This window comes from Abrus precatorius, unplaced genomic scaffold (assembly GCF_003935025.1).
Source record: "Abrus precatorius isolate BTA unplaced genomic scaffold, Abrus_2018 Scaffold9, whole genome shotgun sequence".
Lineage (NCBI taxonomy): Eukaryota > Viridiplantae > Streptophyta > Magnoliopsida > Fabales > Fabaceae > Abrus > Abrus precatorius.
In genome coordinates this window covers 29,802,252-29,829,504 of record NW_020874439.1, presented here as the reverse complement: position 1 = coordinate 29,829,504, position 27,253 = coordinate 29,802,252, and the positions used below count along the sequence as shown (strand labels likewise).

General features: G+C 30.3%; 2 protein-coding genes across 10 annotated transcripts; both read left to right on the top strand.

Annotated features, from left to right (window-relative positions):
- The first annotated feature begins 11,538 nt into the window (after positions 1 to 11,538).
- LOC113849120 (two-component response regulator-like APRR2) lies at positions 11,539 to 18,687 on the top strand. Of its 4 annotated transcripts, XM_027478763.1 has the most exons (13): positions 11,864 to 12,045; positions 12,776 to 12,979; positions 13,646 to 13,725; positions 14,115 to 14,178; positions 14,883 to 14,929; positions 15,219 to 15,296; positions 15,383 to 15,479; positions 15,762 to 15,919; positions 16,588 to 16,728; positions 16,831 to 17,103; positions 17,230 to 17,304; positions 17,462 to 17,539; positions 18,199 to 18,687. In XM_027478763.1, exons 2-13 carry the CDS (start codon positions 12,850 to 12,852, stop codon positions 18,361 to 18,363), a joined length of 1,386 nt encoding a protein of 461 aa, XP_027334564.1. In that variant the 5' UTR covers positions 11,864 to 12,045; positions 12,776 to 12,849; the 3' UTR covers positions 18,364 to 18,687. The 4 variants fall into 4 exon arrangements, with proteins under 4 accessions (XP_027334563.1, XP_027334562.1, XP_027334564.1 ...); XM_027478762.1 differs by having other exon boundaries at positions 11,539 to 12,045; positions 13,673 to 13,725; positions 15,383 to 15,919; XM_027478761.1 differs by having other exon boundaries at positions 11,863 to 12,045; positions 15,383 to 15,919.
- A 3,151-nt stretch (positions 18,688 to 21,838) lies between these two features.
- LOC113849121 (tobamovirus multiplication protein 2A) lies at positions 21,839 to 26,496 on the top strand. Of its 6 annotated transcripts, none has more exons than XM_027478769.1 (8): positions 21,839 to 21,978; positions 22,273 to 22,330; positions 22,643 to 22,891; positions 23,593 to 23,692; positions 23,820 to 23,900; positions 23,979 to 24,083; positions 25,084 to 25,293; positions 26,008 to 26,489. In XM_027478769.1, the coding sequence occupies exons 3-8, from the start codon at positions 22,653 to 22,655 to the stop codon at positions 26,113 to 26,115; spliced, it is 843 nt and encodes a 280-aa protein (XP_027334570.1). In that variant the 5' UTR covers positions 21,839 to 21,978; positions 22,273 to 22,330; positions 22,643 to 22,652; the 3' UTR covers positions 26,116 to 26,489. The 6 variants fall into 6 exon arrangements, with proteins under 6 accessions (XP_027334570.1, XP_027334566.1, XP_027334569.1 ...); XM_027478765.1 differs by having other exon boundaries at positions 22,574 to 22,891; XM_027478768.1 differs by having other exon boundaries at positions 22,530 to 22,891.
- Positions 26,497 to 27,253: the final 757 nt, after the last annotated feature.

Genomic DNA, 27,253 nt, shown 5'->3' with positions numbered 1-27,253 from the left:
ATTGCATTAGAATTCAATTTTGAATAGTGCAGTGGTACAAGCACTCATTTCTCTCGACATTCAATGCGTCGAGAGGTCCTTTCAACTTTATTTTAATTATAATATATATAAAAGATAACCATGGGATATGAAATGTTATGAAGCGGTTCGGGATGAATAGCTTTATGTTTGTATCATTTAGTTCCTATTCCTAAGTTCATTTTTATAAGAGTCTACCAGAGTTTCGACTAGAGCAAGATAACTTTCGTATGCAAAGCAAAAAGAAAGGAGAAAAGAAGGAGAAAAATACCTTAAATATAGTTAGCAAACGTTCCCGATCTAAACCAAAATGAAGAGAATGAGGTTAATGGTTGGTCTCTTCTTTTATCCCTTTCTTCTTCTTGGATTATTTTCAAGAGTTTGTTGTTCCCTCTCTTAAAAATTTTTTCTCTCTCTCTCTGAAATTTTTTTGCTTTCTTCCTCCGAAAAAAACCCCCCTCACCGCATCTCTTGCTTGAGATTTTATATTGGGTTCATTTAGGGTTTTTACAAAATGCCAAAAATCTGAGTTTTTTCCTTTTTTATGCTTAAATCAGTTTTTGATGCTGGGTATGAGCCTGCATACTGCAGATTTCCGTTTCCGTGAGCCAAACTTGTTTTTTTCCAAAAATTTCCATTTTTCTGTAAAACAATTTTATTTTATTTTTTAAATTTTTTTTTTTTAAATTTTTTGAGGTAATCCTGAGAGATAAAAAAAATGGTATTCACAATAATTTTTTTTCATTTAATAATATCATGTAACAATGATTTGAAAACTTGGTATCACCCGATTCATTTCACCAGAAATAAAACCTGGAGACATAGTTTGACTATTGGATAACACCTTTCACTTTGATCTTCTTCTCACATGGTTTGGCACTCAAGAATGCATAGTATTCAACTCACAGCAAATTCTTTGCATTAATTACATTGGACCCACGAGGAAGTTGGACAGATCACATCATGCATAACAATAAGTTAAACATATTCTCTTTACATCGAATTATTTATCTAAGAAGAGCATTTTTCGTTTTTGCGGTCCTTCCTAAGGGATGCCCCAACCCCACCCACTACCCCTTTCCTTTACAAAATTCCTATTATCAATACCCCCTATCTATCATTCTTATCTATATCAACTGTTAATATTCTCACTTTTAAAAAATATTGTGTATTAGTTAGTTTTATTTTCTTATTTTCTTCACTTAAAAGCTTATTGGTGGGTCTAGGTATATAAAGTCCAATTCTGAAGAAAATTTCAAGATGATTTGAATTCCTAACGTTTCATCATCACTACAAATCAACCAGGTAGAGATGTTACAAGTTTAATTAGAATAGTATTAAGCATGACATTATTGTGGTTATGCTCTTGGGGGAGATTCAACCACGTCTTTGATCCAAGTCTGTGGCTGAGAAGAGTGAAGGAAGTCACTTTTATGTGTGCATTTATCAAAAGGAGTCCACCATCATTGATTAGAATTTGGAACCATAGCGTTACCAGTACAGAGTAAACAGAACTCTGCACCAAGGGGCCTTGTGCTTTTCCTACCATCAACTCAATTTGTCTTGTTTCCACTACCATCCACCACATGCATTGCTGCATGTTTGACAACTGCACAAAGTGACAACCCAACATTTTTGCTTCTCTCTATCTGGGTTCACAGCAAAATTAACTACTATTATACCAATGCTCTAGGCTTAGTTAAGTCATTTGTTCCTACAAAAAAGATTATATACTTTTTATTTTTAGTTTTTCTAGCTAATATAGTCTAACAAAAAGTTAATACTTGATAATATCTTAAGGATAATGAGTTAGAAAAATTAAAAACAATAAGTTGTGAAATAAAGACATGATATGCAACAAAAGCAAAGAGCTCGCTCATGAATTGAGCAATCACGACATTTTTGTGGGCAAATAGTATGCAATTAACTTGCTGCTGTTGTGAGTTGCAACTGAGTTTCGCACTCTGTCACATTCAGCAATAAATTGACGATAACTCGGAGGGGCCAAAAACAGTTTGTACGAGAAATTACACATAACACGTTGCTTCAATTCCTATTTCACCCTAATTTTTTCCATCTTCCTAAGAATATAATCTTTTTCTATACATAGCAATGCTCACTACCTGTATTTTGCATGAGAATTCAATAGTTGCTTCAATGATTTGGATTTTATTGTTGTGAAAATGTGAAATAAGCCTCTTTCAATTAGTTGTGTAAATAATAGCATACGCCTGACATCTTAAATCAATTATTGACTTTTATTTAAAATGCGTGTCTAATTTTATGTTTTTTTGTGTCTACTACACACAAATGTATATGTGCAGTGGGTGCAATATTATCTTATTTTCTACCAGAAAAGTTAGGTAATGAGACCAAAGTTAAAGATAATAAGCATCGTAATATATTATAATACTATTACGATTTCTTTTTTAAATTGAGTGAAGGCATGCGTCCTCATATTACTATAATGTAAATTCGTCCTTGTATATGATATAGGATTAATTTACATAAAATATTAAAGTTCATAAAAATGATGTTTTTTTTTCAAATAAATTTTAAGTAGAAAATTTTGTTAACTGAATTGTTAGATTTGATGACGTTATTATAAAGAATATTAAAGTCCTAACTTTTTGTATGATTTAAAAATTAATTAACATTTAATTTATTCCTTAACTTTACTTTAAATTATAAATGCTATTTAATTAAAATATAAGTAAATATTTATGTTTAAATTTTATATCTTTTTTTCAAAGTCAAAGACGACCATTATTGCCTTCATATATGTGATTACATTATCACATTAGCCTCGAGTCTTTCTATTATCAAAGTTAAGAGCGTTTATGGCTTGAATTTTATGAAATATTAAACTAAACAAAATCAAATCGTACCATTAAAAGGGTATACTTTTTAAAAAAGAGTTTTATTAATTTTAACTATTAAGACTGACTTTAAGTAGTTAAAAATAGTAAATTTTTATTAAAACATAATATATTAATTTATTATATTAAAATTATAAAAATATAATTAATATTTTTATAAAAATTTACTACCTTTAGTTACTTAAACTCAACTATAAAGTTGAGATTAATATTTAAAATTCAAATGAGTGCTAATTTATATATTTTATGGATATACATTGCTAAAAGCTTGATCAATTAAGAAATAAAAAAGAATAAAATAAAAAACCTAACCCAATGAGCCTCTTATTTTTTTCTTTTGACATCCAAAATACATACGTACGTACATACATATATATATATATATATATATATATATATATATATAATACTCTTTAACACATTTTATGTAGTTAAAATAAACAAAAATATAATTAATTTATTAAATTAACTAATGATAAAAAAAAATATTATTAGTATTTCTCAAATTCATATGCAACTACATGAAGCATTTTTCTCTAAAAAAATGATTATTTAGAATTATAAATTTTTATATTAATATTTAGCGGGAGAATCACAAAACTGCAATAAATAAGACCCCGCTAATTATTAATTTCAGTCTCCTCACTTATATTAAATGATAAAAGAAAAAAAACCATATTTTCATATGATTTGGAAAGGGAAGAGTGGGATTCAGATAATAAGTGTAGCAGTGTGTAAACGATTCTGGGAACACCTTCAATACGGAAGCCTTTCAGTCTTTTGAAGTACACACTTTTCTCGACCAAAAAATAAGTACATTCTTCTTTCCTTTATTTATAACAATACTAATATGTATTTTTTCTTATTTAAAAATAAGAAAAGGGATTACCCCTTATAAAAGATATTCACACACGCTCAAATATGATCATGCATTATTCAAACCCTTATTTAGTTTTATGCTTTTATGCTTAATCACTTTTAAAAGTTAATTTGAAAGAGAAGGGATTACCCTTATAAAAGATATTCTACCTCTATTCCTAACTAGCCATGACATCCTCATTGGACATGTTAATGCACCAAACTTATCTATAGTTAAATAATGCAATAAGCCAACTCCCTGACCTGTGAAGTTCCGTGTAACACCCACACAACTAGCAAAGTCTAATATCGAACAGTCAAATGACCATAATAATGGCTTGGTTCAATCCAAAGTGATCCACACTATTGATAATTTGATTTTAAGATATACATCTTTCTCTTGTTGAAATTCTGTGATTGAGCTGTTCATCCAATCTAAACATATCCATAAAATTAACATGGAATGACAAGTGAGACTCTTCAATCTTGACTACCTATTACAGCCAAACCACTGAATTAATGGCTTGATTGATGATATCTGTTATTTCAGTAACATTTTTTTAGATTCTCATTTGCAAGAGAAACATGCTGATTCCTCTTTGTCTTGAAGTTGTAAGTAGCTAGACCCCTTCTAGTGTGTGTCTAAACATTTTATAGTTGATACACAAAACAAGGGAAAGTATGCCACAATGATTTCTTTGTAAAAATCATTAGGAGCATAATTATGACAATAAAGCAAGACTTGATCCGGGAGAATATTTCCAAAAAGAAACAAACAAAAGGGGCACCAATAAACTCGTGATCATAATGAAATGACAAACGTTACTAGTCTTTAAGTCACTAGTTAAGAAATTAAAAATAAAATATTTTAGTAAAAATATTATTGGTAAATTATTTTAAAATTTTTCAATGCATTTTAACATAATTCTTTTAATAAAAACCTTTTTAACACACTGTTTGGTGTAAATGAAGAGAGGAGAGAAGAACATTTTAATGAAAGAAAGAGATACTTTATTTGGTTCACAAGGAATGGAAATAAATAAATAAATAAATGTATTATTGTATACTTAAAATGGTTAAATATAAAAAATTAAAATAAAGATAATTTTATCCCATTAATTGAATTAAATAATTTATTTTCCTTCAAATTTTCTCATTTTGGGAGCTTTCATTCAAAATATTGAACCATACAATACTATAAAACTCCCTTCCCTCTATTTCTCTCTAAATAACCATGCATTAAGTTAAGGTCCGGATTAACAAGATCCTAATTAAATATCCAGCGTCAACACATTTGGCTGAGAGTCAAAATGGAAAAAGAAGTTGGAATAAATGAAAAGGCCCAAAGAGAGAAATATTGATTGAAGGTTGAGGAAGTGAACTAAAAGACCAGATGGGACTCAATTATTCAAACATGGGAGGGGAAGGACAAGGACATTAATTAGGTGGTATTTTGAAATCTGGGTGTTTGCTAGAATGATCTCAAAACTCAGCAGAAAGGAAAGCGATTGAAGCATTTGAAAATCATGGGCAAGGAGAATGAGGGATGGAGGGGACAAAGATATCTATGGGGTGATTGTGTGGGACTTTCCACTAACTGGAGGATAAAAAGCAAAGATAATTAGATAAGTGAGGTCCTTGTTTTTATCTACCATATCAAACACTTGTGTGTGTGTTTGTGACTGCACCACAGTTTTAGTATTTCATCTTTTTTTCTGGATTCCCTGTACGTCTTTGTAATACTGACAACTTGACATGCTAAAATCTTGCTTGTATGGACGAAAATAGTAGCTTAATTGGGACCATCATCAGGTCGATTTCACAAAACATATTATTCATTTATTAATGGATTAATGTTATGCGTTAAGATTATCTTTGTTACTAACATTTATTTAATACACATTAAATTAGCAGTATAATGCATTATACAAAATTCGATTGAATGATAATAGCATTCAATTTTACTGCATTATTAATATTGATTATAAGACTAATAATCTAATGTAAAGTTATTGGTATATGATAATTTTTTTAAGTACTTATATAGTTTTTGTTTATTTTGATAAAATTAATTTTAAACAATTTAACAATAACAATATATGCTAAATTAATCCTAATAACATGTTTTATGGTAAAACATCTGTGACAGTACTGGAAAGTGATTCTACATACTACCAAACAATAATATAAACACAGGGTAGGTGAAACTTAATTCATGAGTTGAACCCCTTAATTATTATCTATTTCAAAATGAAATATCAATATTCACCTAGAATGTATTTTAAGTGGTTGAACTTTAATAATCTATTTATTGGTTTTAGGGTAGGTATTCATAAGAGTACATATAATAAGAATAATTTTAATTAAACAAATTTAAGAGTTATAAATTTTGATCACAACACACATAAGTTCTCACTTAGAAAAGGTGAGCGGTCACCTGTGTATTTATTTGAATTATTTAAATAAGATTTAACAATTAATAACTATCATTTTTAAATAAAAGTAAGTATTTTTTTTAAGTAATTCTGGATGTTTATGTATGTGTATCCGGTGTATGCATATATATCATTTACATGAGACTAAATTGTGTTTTTGTCTCTTAAAATATCACTATTTTTTCATTTAATAATTCATTTTTAAAGTTGTTTAGTTCTAGAAAAGTTGTTACCATAGAGTCCTTGTGTTAGACTTTTGTTTGCCTTTTTTTGTTATGTGCCTACACAACTCTAAACAACGAGGGAATAAGTGGAAAATCCATGTTATTCACAGATCGAGATCAAATAAAAAATGTTATAATAACTCACTAAAAATAAAATAATAAAAAAAGTCACAAACATTATTCAGAGTGAGTGTTTTTCTGATGAACTTTTCTGCTTTTATCTTTTGCATGGTGTACGTATCTCTCTTTTTCAATAATATATATACATGTGATACTTGTCATGGTTGAATGCCCGCGAATGTCTGACTCTCTTTGTTTTGGCATTACAAAACAATTTCCATAATTTTAATAAAAATATATGTATCTTAATATAAATTTATAGTTAAAACTAATTTAAATGTGTATTTTAGATGAGTGAGAATAAATTAACTTAGGAACATCTCTAACTTAGAGTTATTTTACTTAATAACTTTTTAAAAATATTAAGTTTTGTTAATTCATTTGTTAAATAAGATTTTATGTTTACATTCATCTCGCATATTAAGTTTTATATAAATTAAATTTTTATAAATATATAAATTTATATCAATATTTATTTATATTTAAAAATATATATTAGAGATCAAAATAAAATTGTTCAATAAATAATTAACTATTTTTATTTGTTTATTTTTTGTAAACTTAATTTATTTTATAAAAACTTTTAGTGCCTTTTAACTACATTCCCTTGATCACCAATCTTCAAATTACATAAAGACCTCTTTCTGTTTTCGTTGGTAATGTTGTATCGCCCTACATGCCACGCTTATTTGTTTTTCTTAATATATAAAAAAGTAAGGTACTAAAATAAAATAAAAAATCAATTGAAAAGACCAAAAAAAATTATTAAAATATAAAGACAAAAATATATTGAAACTTAAATGCCTTTCAATGAATTAACATGACTTTAAATTAAAAAAATAAGACATAAATTTTAATTATGGTACCACAGTGCATGATGATTAATCAGCAAAAAATTGTTTTAATTTAATTAATAGTTTTAAGATTGAATTCTAATAAATGTAATTATACTAAATATTTGAAGGAAGAATTTTAGTACTTTCTTTTAATGATTTCACTTGACTCAGATAAAATTGCATTCAATAAAAAAATATACATGATTTAGATAAGGCAATAAAAAAAGCCTCACTTGTATATTTTTTTAAAAATTTAATTTATTATCTTTCATTTACTTTATTTATATATAATTTTTTTATTTCTTTACCTTTTGTATTGTCAACTTTTTAAATATATTTTTTCATATTTTAAATTTTTTTATTTTCTTAAAAATTATAATAAGAAATACCAAAATTGTAATAAAGAAAAAAATTTACTTTACATATCTTAAAAAATTATAATTTCCATTTTATATATTTTATTTAAATATAAAATAATCTATATAAATCTTAATAAAAATAATATTAACTAAAATGTATTTACTTTAACATTTTTATTTTATTTATAGTAGTTAAATTTTATTTATATGAATAATATTAGTAAAACAAAAAGTTATAATTTGTTGTATTTAGCTGACTTTCTTAAGCTGTGATGATTCTCATATAACCTTTTATTTAAGATCCATATTTAACCCATGCAAGTTATTCATTTCAAGCATTTTTTGTTGAGACCTCTATTATGAATCTTCTTGATGGATTTTGTTTATGCTTTTGACTTTGCTAGTGAGGGTTTCTTTAATACAATACAATTTATTCTGGTTCATTTATAAATATATTTTGTTTGACATTATATGATCTTAAGGATGACAAATTTTCTTGTCACAGTTTTAAGTTTTAAGACTTACCTAATGAAGTCCTTAAATATTTAACAATAATAAAATCATCTTTGATTTATATACATATATAGTTTTCTTTAACATAATTAGAATACACTCTTAATATGATTTTTAGATTAATTATTATAAAATAATTACACTGTAATCATTATTCTATTAAAAAAAATATTTACATAGACAATGCATTAAAAAAATACAAAAATAACAAAATTTGAAAGTACATATAAAATAATCCATCATTCTCAAATAATTTTAATATTAAAAAATACATGTAATAAATATAAAAGTAATTTTACTAAATACATGACTTCTTGAATATAAAGCCCACGCACGCTTTTTGTGAGTAATGCTGTAACAATAGAAGTTAATTAATTTTTAGAATTATATTTTAATAATTTGTGAAAACAAAATTTGTTTGAAAAATTTTAATAAATCAATGCAACTATAGAAAAAAAGGTAATTACGTACTGTGTCATGCATACAATTATTTATGTTTGTAACTGAAATTAGAGGTTCACAGTATGAAAGACAACCTCAATATTCTAAAATCCTTTTTCTCTTTGTGTGGGTGACTCAACCCAATTTTCTCCCTTTATTCAAAGGTTTTCCTTTTAAATATTTAATTTTTAAAATTAATTTGAATATTTATAATCTAATTTTTTTAAATAACATATTATTATTGTATGATGACGCAATATACATTTAATTATGCTATCTCAACGATCGTTTTAAAATGATAAGTGACATGTTATATGTTCAGTAAATCACAATAAAACTATTTTCAAAAGTTGTAAAATTTATGAATCACATCACCCTGTAAAATCACGACATGACTTCTGAGATTTTTTTAAGAAAAAAGAAAAAATGAAAAAAGAATCTCCTTTAAGACATGATCGTGTCCTATTATCCTTTAGCAGTGGGAAATTCATAGTCTGTACATGGTTGATCGTGTCAGTTTATTTTTAAGTCAAAAATAAGTTTTTTTCAGCACTTCTAATTTGATTTTTATAATGTGTTTGAGGATATATAATAAAATTATTTATATTTTTGTAGATTTATTATGTATATATAAATAAAAAATAGCTGTTACAAAAATAAAAAAAGTAGTGATATATTACAATTTAAAAAAATTTAAAAAATAGTTTAATATAAAATTGAAAAAAAAAAGCCTATTAGACTATTACAAAAACAATATAAAATAATCCATTATAAAAACTAAAAACAGAAAGAAAAAAAAATAATGGTATGTTATAAAAAAAGTAAAAAAAAAAATAGCCTATTATAAACATAAAAAATAATAATAAAAAAAATATTTAACTTGTTAAGTTAATTCATAAAAATCTGTAACTACCATAGAGTTAGGTTTACAGAGTAAAAATATAAATTTTATTTTATTTTAAATTAAATAAATTTAATCCGTTTAAACTTGTTACTTGTTCCTGTTAGGAAAATATTCGTCTGCTGATCTCTGCTCGGGAGGCGTGATATTCTTCCTTGTACTGCTAATGCCGTATTGTGTGGAAAGGGTACCTGCAAAAAGTACTCCGATGCTGAAATCAGGTATCTGTCCTTGAATACGAGAGTTCTCTATTATTTATTCAAATCTGTCTTACTTGTACCCTTTACCTCCCTTTTATAAGAAATGTTATTGGCTAATAGGCTTTGCTCATTGGTTTTGAATTATGAGCTAAAGGACTTGTTGAGTCAGCTTATATTGATTGTTCTCACTGATTGTCTTTAGACCAACAGAAGGTTTGACTTATTTTGTCTGAGGGTACTTTGTTACCTTTTTGCTAAGGGTAAGTCCAAGTAGTGCTCTATCTGGTACATTATCTATATTAGACAATGTAAGGTCGTCCATTTTAACAATTTTGCATTTAAAGTTATTATGTAATTTTTAATGTATTAAATTATGTAATTATTTTAAAAATTTTATTATAAATAATTTTTTATTGTTATCACTAAATACATATTAAAAAATTCGTTTTAAATTTATGAACTCATTAGCACAACGCACAAGGGATTTAGCATAAGCTCAACCACGGTAAAATTCGAGATCCAAGTTTTCCTGATGAATTCACCTAAAATAATTAGGTGCAATAGCTTTTATAAGATTCATTGGTTGAACCTACGATTATAAACTATTATTCCTCAAAGGGTTTAGCCTGTTTTCAGGTATATCTTCTTTGAGTGGTTTCAGTATTTGAGTATCATATCTCACCCGATTACCTTAAATTTATTCATAAATGATCTTTCTTGTTGCCATCCTTTAATTCTTGCTATACACGTTTTGAATAATGTGTGCTCTAGCTTTGCCTCTTAGTTTTATGCTCTTTCATTTCCTAATAAGATCTTATTCCACAAGATGTGGATTAAAATGGTTAATTTTAGATAATTTTTTAAAATAATTACTTATAAGAGTAAAAAATTAAATAGTAATATGAATTAAATTTCTTTATAAGTTAAAATTAACTTTATCTATTTTTTATTTTTAAAAATTACTTTCATTTAATTTTTCCAAAACTTAAAAAAATAAGTTATTTTAATTACAATTTAGTTATACTTTCAGTCTTTTTATTGATTAAGTGCTGAATGTTTTTCAAAGGAGTGTTCCTCTCATTTAACTTTTGTAACAAGTTTAGGGTGTACAAGTATATGTTTTATGTTTCTGCTCCCTTCATCTTAGTTAACTTTAAATTTATCATTACATTTGTGTACATTAAAATTTGTTGACTTTTCCTATTTTGATAAATATTTTTCTTTCATATTTATTAACATGAGCACGTTAAATCACTAAAAACAAATGTATTATATTGAAATATAAAATTAATATATATCTTTTTTCTTTTAAAAAACAATTACTTATAATTTTTTTACATAAGTCAAATATTTAAATACTATTTTTGATATATTTATAAGAAATAATTATTAATATTTTTAATTATAAAAAATAAAGACTAATTTATGAATATATTAATTGCTCAACTATTTTATATTTATTTATGGTAAAATTAATGTTAATAAGATATTTACTTTTTATTTAAATAAGTGAACATATTCATTTATTTAACATGTAAGATATCAATTACTACCGTAGATATTTTAAAATAAAATTTATAAGTTTATAATATATAATTATTTGTATTAATTTTAATAAATTAAATATTAGTTTTTGTAAATATGATGAGAACTATTGCTGTAGTGTAACTTAACTCATCTTAGATTCCACCGGAGAGCATAAAGGTACAATAATTAGATGTACAATAACTTTAAATGCACAATAATTATGATAAAAAGAAGCCCATAAATGGCACTCATGAGGAGGAGACATGGGAAGCAGTTTCCTTACTCTATCATAAATAGTAAAACCTGTAAACAACATAGTCCGCTTCAAATATTTTACTTTAAATGAGTTAAGTAAAGCATGTGTTTTTCTGCAACCATCGTTTACATGGTGGATTGGTGAAGTGTGTGAAGTTGGAGGTAGATGTATTAGAGCACCACCCTCGGAAGAAGGGTAGTATTGGAATATTATTAACCTTTGAAGAAGTGGCAGAAAGTTTCATTGACCTTTTTGAGAGCTTACTTGTGGTCCGTAACGGCTGATGGCAACTGTTCAGTAGTCACAGGACAAGAACGCACCCTCCAAACCCAGCACTTAAACCTCTCTCACTTTCTCTTATCTTTTCTTCTCTCTCTCTCTCTCTCTCTCGTATTATCTCTCTTCACACTTTGCTTTTGTACCAATGCAATAAGAGGAGAAGCAATGAAATTGAAGAAGCATTTTCTTTTATGTCAAGGTAGTGAGAATGGTTTCATAAGGAGCATTTTTTTTCTCCCTCTAGTATGTTTTTTTTTATGTGCATGGGTGTTCATTTTTGCATAATTCAGATGGGTTTTTGGTTTTGTGTATTTTTTGGATTGTGATATGCGCATGCATGTCTACCCATTTGAGCTTTCTGCTTATGTTTGGGTTCAAGGTTATGAATTGCTTGGATTTCTACCTGACTTGCTTTGTTGTAAAGTTTTCTTCTTGTTTTGTGATCGTTCATGATAATTGAGCTTTTCTTTTTGGTCTTCATGAGATCTTAATTACTGGGGTATTTGTCTATTTGCTGTCCTGTGAAAGTGGCATGCCAATGAGATCTTTATATACGAAAGGAGAGGGTTTAGATTTTGTTTTGTATGGATAATGCTTCTTGAAAAATTAGTGGGATTATGTTTTTGTGATTTACCAGCTGTGTCATTAGTGATCAGAGGGCATGTTAGTTTTGATCTGAACCTTGTTTTGGGGTTTATCTTTAGATGGCATGCCACTGTTCTGCATTATCTTCTTGCTATTTGGAAACTTTTTACCATTTATACAAATTTTGAGTATACAGTGGAGTTTCTATTTGTTTTGTTTTTTAGTGTTGTTTAATTTTATACTGAAGTCGCGGAGTTTCTTTTTGTTTTGTTCTTTTAGTATTGTGTAATTTTATACTGAAGTCTAGCTCACTAAATCAAGCTTGTGGTGGCATGGTTTTGCAGAACGAATTGGATGTTGATAAGCAGTGTTGATCTGTTACTTTCTGTGGGAGGCTGAGAACGATGCCAAGCCAGCTATGGTTTGCACTGCCAATGATTTACAAGAATGGAAAGATTTTCCCAAAGGGCTCAAGGTTCTTCTCCTTGAGGGAGACAGAACTTCTGCTGCCGAGATAAGAGCAAAGCTTGAGGCCATGGACTATAATGGTAAGACTTTTTGGAATCCTTCTTTTTGTTTTGACATGTCTCACCTCTTTATCTACATCTACCAATTCCGACTTATGGTCCATAGTGAGTGAAGTTGGTCCCCATCTTTCTGTACCATGGCATCTTACCAAGCATCATTGCTTTAGAATCCTTATATGGTTATTTGTAAAATTGTGGTCTCACATTTTAGTTGCTTTGTGGAGGCTAGGAATTTGAAAGAATAGCCTTTTCCTTTTTTCCATGCTCAGGGTTTCCATGAATGGTATTTCTTATTTTCAGTCATGCTTAAACTACAAGTGTTTTCAAAACTGAGTATGGTCCAAATTGTGAAGATATGAAGTATAAAAGAATTGGCAGTTATCCAACTATGAACTACCAAATCTACACTATATTTGTACATTCTATGGCCTTTTAGTTTCACAGCCAACATGAATTAGCAAGCCACTGAAAACATGAATTTATTCTGAGAAACAAAAGCATCCATCAATGCAAGTTTGACTGAAATTATATTTTAAGGATCAGCTTAAGTATAATTTGATTTTTATTGAAGTCACATGGTTCTTTTACTCTACTCCCAGTCTCCTTCATCTCTCCCATTCTTGTTTCCTATACATATGCTTGTCCTCTCTATTAATTTGTTTAGTAAGCCTTGGAGTTTCTGCACAGTTTATACTTTCTGTGATGTGAATGAAGCCTTGTCAGCAATCTCAAGTGGACCTGAAAGCTTCCACATTGCCATAGTGGAGGTAATGAACTTTCGCTTTCTACATAAATGAAGAATCTTAATGTAGTAACATTAAAATTTGAAAATAGAAAAGAAACTTTTAAATGATATCTAGTATGCTTGTTGAAAATAAAGTGAACATCTCGGTGGAGGAGTGATACTCCTGTATCATTAGTTGCTGCCAAACTTTAGGCAATAACATAAACTTCTATCAAAGACGCAACTTATCTTAAAATTTCTGAAATGCTAGTCAAGACGAATGACTTTTATCATCTTATACATTTTGCTCCTGAAATATCATGACAATTATTTTATCTTTTTGTGCGAGTTCTATTTCTTAATCTTGTGGTTGTTAAAATAAAGCTTCTTCGATGATGTTATATTAACCATATGCATCCACCCTAATTACAGGTGAGTTCAAGCAGCCAGGGAGGTTTCAAATTTCTTGAGAATGCCAAGGACTTGCCAACCATTAGTAAGTACCGAAACAAAACCCAAATTTACCTATTTAACTTCTTTTTGTCCTTTAAACCTCCAATGTTTACTCTGTTTTAATGGCATTTACAAGTCAATTATCTAGTGTGAGTGCTGAACCAAAGCCAGTTCCAAATATGGAGAGAAACATCACTTCCTTTCAAGTACAATTTTTGCTATCACATATACATAGGTTTTGGATAATAGTAATAATTACAAGCTTCTTTTTTCCTCTTTTCTTTTATTTTCCTTGTGAATGTTTCCTACTAATTTTTTTATATCTGCAATCCTTCTTTTCTAGTAGCTTATACCTATTGAAATTGATGAATGATCTAGAACATAACATGACATAGGCCTTGTTTGGGTGAAATTATAAATAAATCCTTATAGAATATAGAATCAGTATAAAAAATGAATAAAATTTCTCTCATAAGTTAAAACAACTTATCTTTTTAAATTTTAGAGTAGTTAAATGAGAGAACTTTCTAGAACTCCTGAAAACAATAGAAAACAGTAGAGAAGTATAAGTTATTTCTAACTTATAAGAGAAGTTTTTTTAATTTTTTATACTAATTTTTTCTCCTATAAAGACTTCTCGAAAAGTTAACAAAAACAGGACCATAGCAAATATGGGAAAAAGTTTGCTTCAGGGCTGTTTTCTGCTCAGTGTAAATCTTCTAACCAGTGATACAATTTTTGATGCAGTGACTTCTAACAATCATTGCCTGAACACCATGATGAAGTGCATAGCGGTAAAATTTTAGTTTTGCCAATATTCCTTGGGCTACTTACGATATTCTATTACATTGTTTTGGCTCTTTTCTTTATTGTATTATGTTAATTTAAGCTTTTCATTCATTCAAATTATAGACCAAATTTTTAGCTTCTCCTTTAAAATCATTGCACTGATATAACTTGTCTGGATCTTCAGTTCAATATTTACTCAGAATCTGATCTTCAACTCATTAGAAAGAGTATATTTTTATTCTTTCTGATTGTTCATGCATTCCTTTTGACTCTTTGCTCCATTTATTTTTTAAGCTTGGTGCAGTTGAGTTCCTCAACAAACCACTCTCCGAGGACAAGCTCAGAAATATCTGGCAGCATGTGGTTCACAAGGTCTGTTGATATTGGCAATATTACACTGTCATTTCTATTAACATAATATGTGCAAAATGGTTTCTTATGTGATTAAACTCGAGCAGGCATTCAGTGCTGGGGAAAGCATCCTGTCTGAATCACTAAAACCAATCAAAGAAACTGTAATGGCCAAGTTGCAAACAGACAACGAACAACATGAAGGTAGAGTCTCTGAAAATGGATCCAGGTTTACTGATAATGACGACCATGAGCAGTCTCCTGGAAATGATAAATATCCAGCTCCTTCAACCCCACAATTGGAACAAGGGACAAGATTGTTGGATGATGGTGATTGCCAAGAGCAGACTAATTGCTCAACAGAAAAAGAAAGTGGGGGGGAACATGATGGAGAATCTAAATTTGTCGAAACTACATGTGGAAATTTGAATGCTGAAAGTACTCCTCAACAAAGGAAATCCGAAAGCACTTCGGTTAAGGATGAAGAGGATTTTGCTGATGCTTCCAAGAATGAGAGTATTGCTTCTCCACATACTCAAAATACAAAAGGTGTCAGCAACATTGAAAGACATACAACATCTTCAAATAAAGTAGGCATTCATGGTGATTCATATGAAATAAAAATTAATCGCAAAAAGATGAAAGTAAGCTGCTTTATGACTACTCATTCTTCTTAGAATGTCCCTGTTCCTCTAACCCTCCTACCTGTACTTTTGTTCATAAATTTCGATGATTGCATGGCACACATAACTGAAAAATGTTTCCATACTCTTGTTTAATCTGTCAATGTTCCCAATTGTCTGTGTTCTTGGAGTTGATCAAGAATACTCAGACATATCTTCATTCCATATTCATAATCATGAAGTAATTACAGGAAATCTTGTAATATAATTGTCAAATCTTAACTACACTCTGATGGGAAATCTAGGAAAGACTCTTCGCTTCGAGATTTTGATTGAAACAGATTTGTTAAACAGCATTATTCCAATCATCGCCTCTCCTTGTATCAGTACAAAGTAGAATGTGTTTTCTAGTTATGATAAAATTCTTTGGCAGAGTGTTCAGACCAAAGCAGTAATTTATGATCCATATACACTTAATTATTAAACTTGAATATTAGTGTCCACAAACTGTAATTGCATCAGCTAATGAGACCTCAATCTGGTCTTAAGCGTTTTAGTAAATAGTTCTAGTCTTGAATTCTTCATTTTTTATCCAAGTTGCAGCTATATAAGTTTATTTGTTTGTTTTATAAGTGATCTGGCGATTCTGATTGTCTAAATACAGTTTTGGCACTTGGTTTTGGTCTCAGGTAGACTGGACGCCTGAGCTGCACAAAAATTTTGTGAAGGCAGTGGAACAACTAGGCATTGATCAAGCCATTCCTTCTCGAATATTGGAATTAATGAAGGTGGAGGGCTTGACAAGGCATAATGTGGCAAGCCATCTTCAGGTCATTATTTACATTTCTGGTACTGGTAATAGAAAAACAATATTCGTATATCTATGTATCTAGCTTAGACTTTCTATAAGTGTTTTTTTTTTGTTAAAACAGAAGTATAGAATGCATAAGAGACATATCTTGCCCAAGGAAGATGATCGTAAATGGTTGAATCAAAGAGATACAATGCAAAGGAGTTATTGTCTTCAAAGACCAATTATGGCCTTTCCTCCATATCATTCTAATCACACCCTTTCTCTGGCTCCTGTATATCCTATGTGGGGACAATCTGGCAATCAAACAGCTGGCATGCATATTTGGCACCCTCCTGGTTATCCCTTGTGGCAGCAGCCTACCGAAAATTGGCAATGGAAACCGTTTCCAGGGGTAATATTTTTGTTTAGAATTCAAGATATGAAGTTTTTCTTCTATATTAGCAACCTCATTCTCTGGCTTGAGATGAGAAATTATGATTATGGATGCAATTTGACTATTGATCACTTGATGTTGCAGATGCATGCAGATGCATGGGGCTGCCCAGTGTTACCAGTACAGCCTCCTCAAGCTCCTTGCTTTCCCTACTCTTCGGTGAGTATCGGCAAACTGAAGGTCTTAACATTTTGTCTATGACTATGCTATTTTGTGTGCTAATGGTCCATGTGACTATGCCTGCATAATTCCATTTTGCTAGTTATTTAAATTATTTATCAGGATGATATTAACCAGAATTGTCATGAAACCACAGAATATGCCTGCATTGCTCAATGCTGATGCAGTGGATCACACGTGTAGCATGCCACAAAGTTCTGTCGAGCATTATCCGGTAATTCAATACTGACCTTTCAGTGTTTTTTCTGCTTGATCTTGTTAGCAACTGGCCTGTCACCAGTTCATACATAGATTCTAGTTGGCACTTAGTGGAAATTCATGTTGAGATGAAATTGTAACTCTAATTAAAAGCCTTTGAAAGATTAAAAAGTCAGTGAAACTTCAGTACTTTTTACTCCCTTGCTAGAATTGCAACAAATAGCTGGTACATTGACATTGAGAAGTAAATTTCAAATGTTTTCTACTTAACATGCATCATACAACATCCATGCTTATAAATGCCAATTATCTAAATGCTTTGTACGAAAAGACCATGTATCTTATGTCCAATCAATCATATTAGAAGATTGCAATTTTCTCCGAGTGCTGAATCACACGGTAGTTCTAATTTGCTGAATCCCTCATTGATTATAGATTTAGTCAAAGTATAGCTTATAAAAGTTAAAAGTAATCATCATCTCACAAAGTAGCTTTTGGCTTTGAGTTAGGCCCAAACCCAAATTTAAGAAGTTAAACTTGCATAAGAACGAGCCTGAACTCAAAAGAGTTTTAATTACCTAACTCACCAAAAGCTTGACTAGTAATGCCATGGAAGTCCAAACCAAACCCCCCATGAACTCTTACCATAAAGTGTGTTACCATGCATGCATGCAGGCAGAAGAGGTAGTTGACAAAGTTGTGAAAGAGGCAATAAACAAGCCATGGCTACCCTTGCCTTTGGGCCTCAAACCTCCTTCCACAGATAGTGTGATGGCTGAGCTTTCAAGGCAAGGCATTTCCAGCATTCCTCCTGCCACCAAGGGTTCTAATTCTGGCTGACATTCACCAGAGATGATGATTACCCACCAAAGAGTGTTTCTGATGGTGACAAACTAAAAGGGTCCACTACCTCAACACCCTGTTGTAATTATTTTGTTTTCTCAAATTTTATGAGGTTCCAAGTAGTTATAGTTTGGCTGGGAATAGGAGTTGGGACCATTTGATTTCCCTTATTTGGACCCCCAACACACCCCACCACCAACCAATTTAAGGTCTATCCTACGCTGTTGAGTGTTGATGATGTCAGGTCGTACAATTCCATGATGCAACAACCAAGTAGACATTGATCCTATCCCTCAGTCACATGTGCCAAAATAAATGAACAAAAAAATCAGTTGCTTTAATGCAGTGCAGGACACCCGTTAGGCAACTTGATCGGTTGAGAAATAGCCACGTGTTTTTTTATTTATTTATTTATGCAAAATTTTGTGGCTGTAAATAGATGATGCTCAAATTGTGACGGGGATATTGTTGTAAATGGGGTACTTTTGGGGGGCATAAAGTGTGCTCATAACAGTGATTTGAGGGAGGGGCTCTTTTTTGTGTTGTTGGGTGCCTAATAATGATGGAAAGGATGGGATACATGTTGTGAATAATGAAGATGATTACACATCTTTTGACGGATGCTAGCCGTTTCTTCATCTTTCAATTGAATTGTTTGGCTGTTTTGGTAATTTCAGAATTTAGTTTTTTCTAACGGTGTTCATCCTTCTTTATGCATCAATTTAACTTTTTGGCCTTTCTTAACTAAGGCAAGGGTTAAGTAGAACTGTAAAGGCATTGATTAACACTGTTTTGTTCAAAAGAGAGAAATGGAGGAATTTTGATGGAGAGGAGGGAAAGGGAATCAAAAGGCACCTTTGTCGGTTTGTTTCGAGAGAAGGGGAGCTTTGTACAAAATATATATTAAATGCAAAATCATGGAAGGGACGAAGTATAGTGACAAGTCCAAATTTTCATAAATAAAATGCTGTTTTTAACACACTTTTGACTACTGTAGCATGATGAGCATAGATTTTTGTACTTGTACTCTTAAAAAGAATTTGCTAGAAAACGTATTATTAACGTTCCTTATTTTCACAGTAATCACAAAGCAGCTTCATCGTATCTATAAGTCCTGTATCAAACTCAAAACTATTAAACACGGGCAAGCAAAAGATCTTCTCATGTGCATACAATAAAGCACGAAAGAACACCTGAAAATAATAATGCTTGAAAAAGGAGGTAAACAAGGATTGCTTAGAAGCAGAGGTGTGCAAAAACGCCTTCAACAGTTATTATTTTTGATCAGTTGCATATCGATGTAAAAGAAAAAAGAGTGAATGAAACAAGTATAAAAGGTAAAAGAATAATGGGTTTCCAATATTAAGGAGTGATAAAAACATTAGAAGAAGAACAAACATTGAAAAAGATTAAAAAGATGAAATTTTTATGTAGAAAGAGTGAAAGACATTGTAACTATCCAATAAGGATAAAATAAAAAGAAAAAAAATGTTTAGTTTGAGAGAAAAATAGGATTGAGAAGAAAGGGACACGTGTACATTAATATACAGATAAATTAAAATTTTCTTTAAATAATGTTTCTTTCAATTTGTATATTTAAATTTTAAAATACCCATAATATGAAAAATTTGTTAATACCAAATAATTTTATCCAATGGACGGACAGTTGCTGGCGTAGTTCTCTTTCAACTGCGGCGTTTGAATTTTCGTTGGAAAAATTCTGAGCCATGATTTACTCAAAAACTTATGATAGATGAAATTATAATCTTACGCTTTTAAATGGTTCCTTCCCTAAATTTTGGACAATTATATGATGAAATATCGAATAATTCTTTAAATTTTGTCAACTATAACTTTTGAGAAGCCTTCAATTTGGATGAATAAAATTTATTTTCTATAAATAATTATTAAGCAGAGTAAATTAATTAAAATTTACTTTTAGAGTAAGTAGATTTTTTTCAAATTCTTTTAACCATCTGAAAGTTTAAATTTATTATATTTTACTAAAAATATGTTTTGCATCATTTTTTAAGACTGATTTTAACTCTCCAAAAACAAATTTTTTTTATTTAAAATATGTATTATACTAAAAATATAATAAATACTTTATTTTTTAAGACAATCTTTTAGTTTATTCCTAAAATCAGTACCCCAAAAATTGATGTGTTATATCTACTATTTCAGTAGCAATGAATCGAAATGCCGTACGAATATTCTGCCACCAAACATTCTCAATTTCTCACGTCTCACATAGCTACTCAAGTAAATGCCTTCCTCACCTACTAGTTACTATTTATAAATGTCTTATAGGTGGACTAGTAGATACCATAGAATAATTAAAAAAAGTACAAGAGTTAAATAAGAATAAGTTTAAATAAAAGATAAATTTATATTTTGTTTTATGTTTGGTAAATATTAAAATAATAAATTAGATATGTCATATTAGTTTTTTTAACCAAAATTCATACAAGATAAAATTTACATAAATTGATAAGATAAGCTTATGTAATATTACTTAAACTAATACAAAAGTATAATATGATAAAAAAGTTATATTATCTAATTATCGATTTTGATTTCGCTTTGGCAAAAATTATCAATAAAATTTTAAAAATTATGAACTGATACAGAGAAAAGCAAAAATATTGAAAATAACCAATTTAAGGAAAAATGTTAGGACAAGGGCATAGATAATTACAGGTAAAACACCAAATCCCACCGTCCACAAGATTTGAATCAATCAATGTAACCAATGCCTCCTACACGTGTGGCTAAGCAACAAAATTTTGCATATAAAAATAAATAGCAAATATAGGATATGATAATTAATGGAATATGGATAATGGTATGTTTAGGAATAATAACGAAAAGAATAAAGTGAAACATTGGCGACAGTGGAGTATTTGCCAAACAAGGCTTTAGGGTCGTCACAACGCCACACCATCATTTACATTCATTACTGTTTTAACTTCTAAAATAACCGGTGGCACTTTTTTTTTAATTATTTAATAAATATAAAAGATTTTACACTTTAAATTTATAAATATATGTATTTTTATTTAATATATAATGTACTTTATTTATTAAAATATGCCAGATTAGAATTAACTACTAACAATTTTTTTAAAATTATAAAAATAACAACTTATTTTAAGATGTAATAATGATTAATTTTTGTATGTATTTATATTGTAAAATTTATATTAATGAGATATTTATTTTTTATTATATAAATAAATATATTACTAATTTAATGTGTGAAACATTAATTTAATTATTTATTGTTGTTATAAAAATAGGAGTATTTGATTTGAAATGGAGATAGTGCGACAAAGTCCCTGAAAAAAAATGATTATCCCATGTTGTCCAATTGAAATTAATTACGAAATGCAAGTGTGCCTATAAAACGACATCGAACTATGACGTCGTTAAATACTAACGAAACTTATGACAGGAAAGGGCATTAATGTCATTTACTGTTTCTGTCGTTGTTTTTTTCTCTTTCCAGTGAGTCGCCGTTTATTTTTCTCGTTTTCAGTGGGTGCGTGATCCCAAGAGTCTCAGAAAAAGGGCAACTTGTTAATCGATTGCTGTAGAAATCGCCGATTCTCAGTGAGTAATTGCAGTTTCTATGCATCGCAGCTCTCCTCGACATTTAGGATTTTCTTACCATTTTTTCTTCTTTAAACCTTTGCCCCTTTTACTTTTTTTTTTTTTCGCTTTATCAATTAAATTTATGTCCTTTTGGTTGAATGAATCCTCAATGATTTTCTGAGCTAGAATTTATTGGAGATTATGGTCACTTGTATTCTTTGCAACTTGATCAATTTTTTATTTTTTTTAAATGGGAGATATAATTTGGAATTAGCATTCGCAGAAAAAAAAAAATATTGCTTTCTGTTACAGAATCTCTTCTTAGGCTTTCTATTTGGTTTCTGAATAAAGATTGACGAAAATAAGCTACGTTCTCGAATATGCCAGCGCAATTCTCATCTGGAATCCCTGATGTTAGATTTATATAAATTATATGTACATTGAAATACTAAAGTTGTTGTTATTGTTTTTGTGCCTACTATTAAGGTAGTAGATGGACCATAAGTGTGTTATCTGTCTTAAAATTAAACCTGAATTTGGGGTCTTATTGTTGCTATGATATTTTCCAGTTATCAGTGATGGTTAATGGGAAGGCCGCTTTTTTTGTGTGCAGAATAGTAGATAATATTGGACACTGGCCACGCTTTTGAATTTTGGTTGAGGGATTGAAGTGCAATTACAGGAGGAGGAGGATGGCTTGTAGGGGTTGCTGGGAGTGTCTTTTGAAGCTTTTGAACTTCATAATGACCCTTGTTGGTCTGGCCATGGTGGGCTATGGGATCTATCTGCTGGTTGAATACAATCAAGCTCCAGATAATACTCTCACTGTTTCTACTGTCAGTGATGACCAAACTCTTGTTCAACTTGGCCGACCCATGCTTATGGCAGTGTCTCTGTCCAACAATTTTTTTGATGATTTGCCCAAGGCTTGGTATGAATGCTGCTCGTCTTCTGCCAATTCCTGGGCATACCAATTTAGTAATGTGTATTGTTTTTGTTAGTGTTTGCTGAGTTTTATCTGCTGAAGTGAGTTGTGCTGAAATTAAAGCCTGTCCTTTTCAGGGGGAGGGGGGTGTTTAATTTAGCATTGTATCTCTAAGTTAAAAGTCTACAGTTAAAAGAGTAAAGCTCATTCCAACTTGCTTTAGAACCAATAATGGGTGAAATATGATTAGGACTTGCTGCCAAAATTACTTAACTCATAGGAAGCAAATCTCTTCAATCAGCTTCATTGACATGGCTTACATCTCAAGCTTTCAATCTGGTGAGGTTCAGTGAGAGCAGCTATTTGGAGATTTTAGAATGGCTTACCAATTGATTGTGGTTATGTAATAGTTGGAAGCATCCTTTGTTATTTGGTGTAATCGGTGCTTTACTTATTGTTGTTAGTGTTGAAGAAAACAAACTTCAGATAAACTTGTTTTATAACTTTCTAAATTCGAAATAACCTCTATTTCTTTTGCATGTAATGGTGTTTTTTAGATCTACTGGTGACACGTATGTATTTGTGTGACAAAGACAATCACTAATAATATTACACCTGTACATAAACATTTTTAAGAAAATAAGTTCATACAGCTCAAACTATATTGTCTTTGCCCTTACATTGATTGTGTATTTCATGTTTGGCAGGTTTATTTATGTATTTATTGGAATTGGGGTAATTCTTTTCATCATTTCTTGTTTTGGTTGCATTGGAGCTGTGACACGGAATGGATGCTGCCTGAGCTTTGTATCCTTTTAGAATGTCTTATGCTACAGCCAAGAAAATCTAATGGGCTCTCTTCCAACACCACCCCCCCCCTGGCGTGTGTGTGCATTAATCTTGAAGTGTTAATAGCTTCCTTAATCCAACAAAGTATTCAGTTTTGGTGTTGTTGTTGATCTTAGTAGAGCTGGGATGTGCAGCCTTTATATTTTTTGATAAAAGCTGGAAAGAAGTAAGTTGTTGCTGGTAATTGTGATATGAAATTAAGGAAAATTATAATTTTTTTGTCTTATATTTATATTTCTTTCAGGAAATTCCCAAGGACAAAACTGGAGCTTTTGATATGATATACGGATTTCTGAGAGAGAACTGGAAAATTGTGCAATGGGTTGCTCTTGGAATTGTTATCTTTGAGGTAAGCAAGAAGTGATGTGATCAACATTTGCAAGGGAGCGGTATTGTTTAATGGACATGCTTATGTCCTTGTGCATGTACCCATAGAGAATATGTGCAAGCACTACAGCCAAACAATCACTTTTAGAAACGATGCTAAGACGTAGTACCTTATTTTGGATCATAATAATTAGAATTGCATGGTTCTCACACTTCAATATGATTCACCAAGCCAGCGATTTGTATCACAAGACCTGCAGGTGTGAATCACTAACATGAATCACATGGTTCAGCGATTTGTTTTTTCTTTTCTTTTCTTTTCCTTCACCAATTCCCATAAAAGAAAATGAAAAGGCCAATGAGCTTAAATTCTTAAATGAAAAGAAATTGAAGGAGCACTGAACACACATGCACCCTATTTGATTGTTCTACATTTCTATTGCTTTGTTGTTATTCTTCTAAAATAGTTCCACATAGTCACTCACTCATTTTATGCTCTCTATTTAATTGTTTCATTGCTCTGTTTTCATTCTTCTGAAATAGTGATTTAACAGACTCAGTTATGATACGATTATGTTGTTCTTTCAATTTTCAATTCCAAGTTTAAAAATATTACATTGAACACTAGAGTATATATCATTTATATGATGATATATTTCGAGCTATTTTTCACAGTTTCGTTGGTTCTTTTGATTCAATATTTTTTACAATTCACAAGAAAAAGTAGTTCTGATATTAATTGATTCTAGGAGAAAGAAAAAGTGGCAAGAATAGGGAGAGGAAATGGAGTATGGATAAGGTTAAAAGAGGAAAATTTTACTAATTCAATAATCTTCTACTTTGCAATTCAGAAATTTTGGAAAAAGAAGTGCCTGTGAGATGCCTTAAAATATCTGTTGGTGTAATGTGGTATGTTGTCACATGCCTTAAAAGAGTCTTGATGACTGAGGACCAACAATAGAAAAGCTTTATATAGGTAATAATATGAATATATGCCAATTGTTATTTTTATGGAATTGCAGGCTCTTCTTTTTGTGTTAGCCCTTATTGTTAGGGCTGCGAATAAGCCACCAGAGTATGATAGTGATGAAGAGTACATTAATCCAAGGCAGCAAACCCGTCAGCCTTTGCTCAACAGACCAGCAGGCCCAGCATCAGGTGTACCAGTTGCTGGCACAGGTGATCAGCGTCCAAGCAGAAATGATGCATGGAGTACACGGATGAGGGAGAAGGTGCAATGCTTTCAGTTTATATATTATTCTTGTTAGGGGAAAATTTTCATTTGCTTGTCTTGACTGTTCTCTTATAACCGGTGGCAAAGGTCTCTTGGAACAAGGAGGTTCATGGTTTCCCTTGTCTTTTTCCATAACAAGTGTAATTGTGTATACCCTCCTGCCTCCAAATACACTTCAACTACTAGCAAGCTCAACTCCTCCACAATGTTTTTAAAATTTCAGTGATATTTCGTTGTCCTTTGGGCACTCACTTGCCATAGCTTGACCTCTCTTTTAGTTAGATAAAGTTAAACCAAATAAAAAATGTGGATAACATCTATGTAGCTTTAAGTATTTAGCATTTAATGTCTTTCTTTTTGTTACACTAAATTTAAATTATATTTATAAGTAAATCTATTTCTATTAAAAAAGGATGTTTTTCTTTAAACTAAAATATTAAATATTGCAGCTTTAAAGTTAAGTTTAAATTTGATCCACTTTTAGTGTACTACTATTTTTCACTGTCATAGTCTCTACTATTTTTCACTCTACAAGAAAACAAGAAAATACCGTATTAATTTTTTTACTTCCAGTAAAAGCTTTTAACAGCATAACTTTGTGCACCATCCTAAAATGGAATCCTATTTGTTAATTTTTTTTTTCCCCTTCATATTCAAGCTTTCAAATTGTTTTATGAATTGTGAAATTGTACTGATAGTGCTCCCTATGCAGTATGGGCTGGATACTTCAGAATTTACCTACAACCCATCCGAATCACACAGGTTCCAGCAAGTAAACTCACAGCCTCCTGAAGAAAGGAGCCGCTGCACCATCATGTGATCACTTTGGATTGCTCCAAAACCACAACAGGTTGAATTTCAAGGATTATTTTTGTGGGCAATGATGTAGAGGCCAGAAGTTTGTCAGAAAAATCTTTTGCTTAGTTTGTGTACCATTCATACGTCACTGGACCTCCACTTTTTTCCAGACATGGCAACATCTGCTTCATTTGGTTGTGTGTAACATTCTGCTGAGTGAGACGTTAAAAATTATTGTGTCGTTATGTTCATAGTCTAAGAGAGTAAATGAAGTCGTTTCGTTATGTTAATATATTCTTGGCTGGAAACCAGTGATTTCTATCTTCCTTATTGTTCCAAATGATGATTGGGTTCTGTGTGCGGCTATTTGCGCACAAATTAAAATATACATTACTACCACCTGCTTATAGGTCTGTATGGTGTAGTGCGTGTGTGATGTGATAACGTCCAATACTTTATCAGAAAATTGATTTAACTTTTTGGGTAACAATAATTGATAATATTTTCCTGTATATTCTGGCGTCGTTGAATGATTATTAACAAATGTTAAATTGTAATGTATATTTGTAAAATTTCAATTCAGCTTTGCCATACTGTAATGTATTTTGTGGCTTTTAATTTCTTGTAATAAAAATACGGCGGTTATGATATTTGAAAAAAAATATTGAAGCTATGCACTTCAATGTTTTTAGAGTAATGAATTTACGTTTTTTTTCTATGAATTTAGATGATTTAGAGTTAGTTTAATATGAATTCAAGCACTCGCTAGATGCGTATATTTTATTTTTCTTATCAATGTGATAAGTGCTTTAACTAAACTATTTTTTACAATACACCATAAAAATAAAAAATAAAAAATAAAAAGATGTTTCTTTTCAGCAATTTGGGGACATACATCCAATTTGAAACTGAAATAGCAAAATGAATGTTGGAGTTTAGGTATATTCTTTTGCTTATAAACAGGTGGATTTGGGATGACTAGCCATCTCGTTCCTTTCTCTTCACTCTTCAAGGCTTCAATGATCTCAACCAGCATCTGTGGGCCAATATTTTGGGCTTATTTTAACGCTTCTTTCAGAAGGTTTCAGGGTCTTTCCAGTTTTTGCTAATTATAATACTTTTTTTAATTTATATTCTAGATATAAAATTTCAGAAGATAT

Bases quoted from the DNA above. Each gene is read 5' to 3' on its own strand.
- LOC113849120 (XM_027478760.1), top strand. From the start codon at position 12,850: ATGGTTTGCACTGCCAATGATTTACAAGAATGGAAAGATTTTCCCAAA. The intron at 15,920-16,587 runs GTAAGCTGCTTT...TTTTGGTCTCAG, and splicing joins TTAATCGCAAAAAGATGAAA to GTAGACTGGACGCCTGAGCT. The intron at 16,729-16,830 runs GTCATTATTTAC...TTGTTAAAACAG, and splicing joins ATGTGGCAAGCCATCTTCAG to AAGTATAGAATGCATAAGAG.
- LOC113849121 (XM_027478766.1), top strand. From the start codon at position 22,653: ATGGCTTGTAGGGGTTGCTGGGAGTGTCTTTTGAAGCTTTTGAACTTC. The intron at 23,901-23,978 runs GTAAGTTGTTGC...TATTTCTTTCAG, and splicing joins TTGATAAAAGCTGGAAAGAA to GAAATTCCCAAGGACAAAAC. The intron at 24,084-25,083 runs GTAAGCAAGAAG...ATGGAATTGCAG, and splicing joins TTGGAATTGTTATCTTTGAG to GCTCTTCTTTTTGTGTTAGC.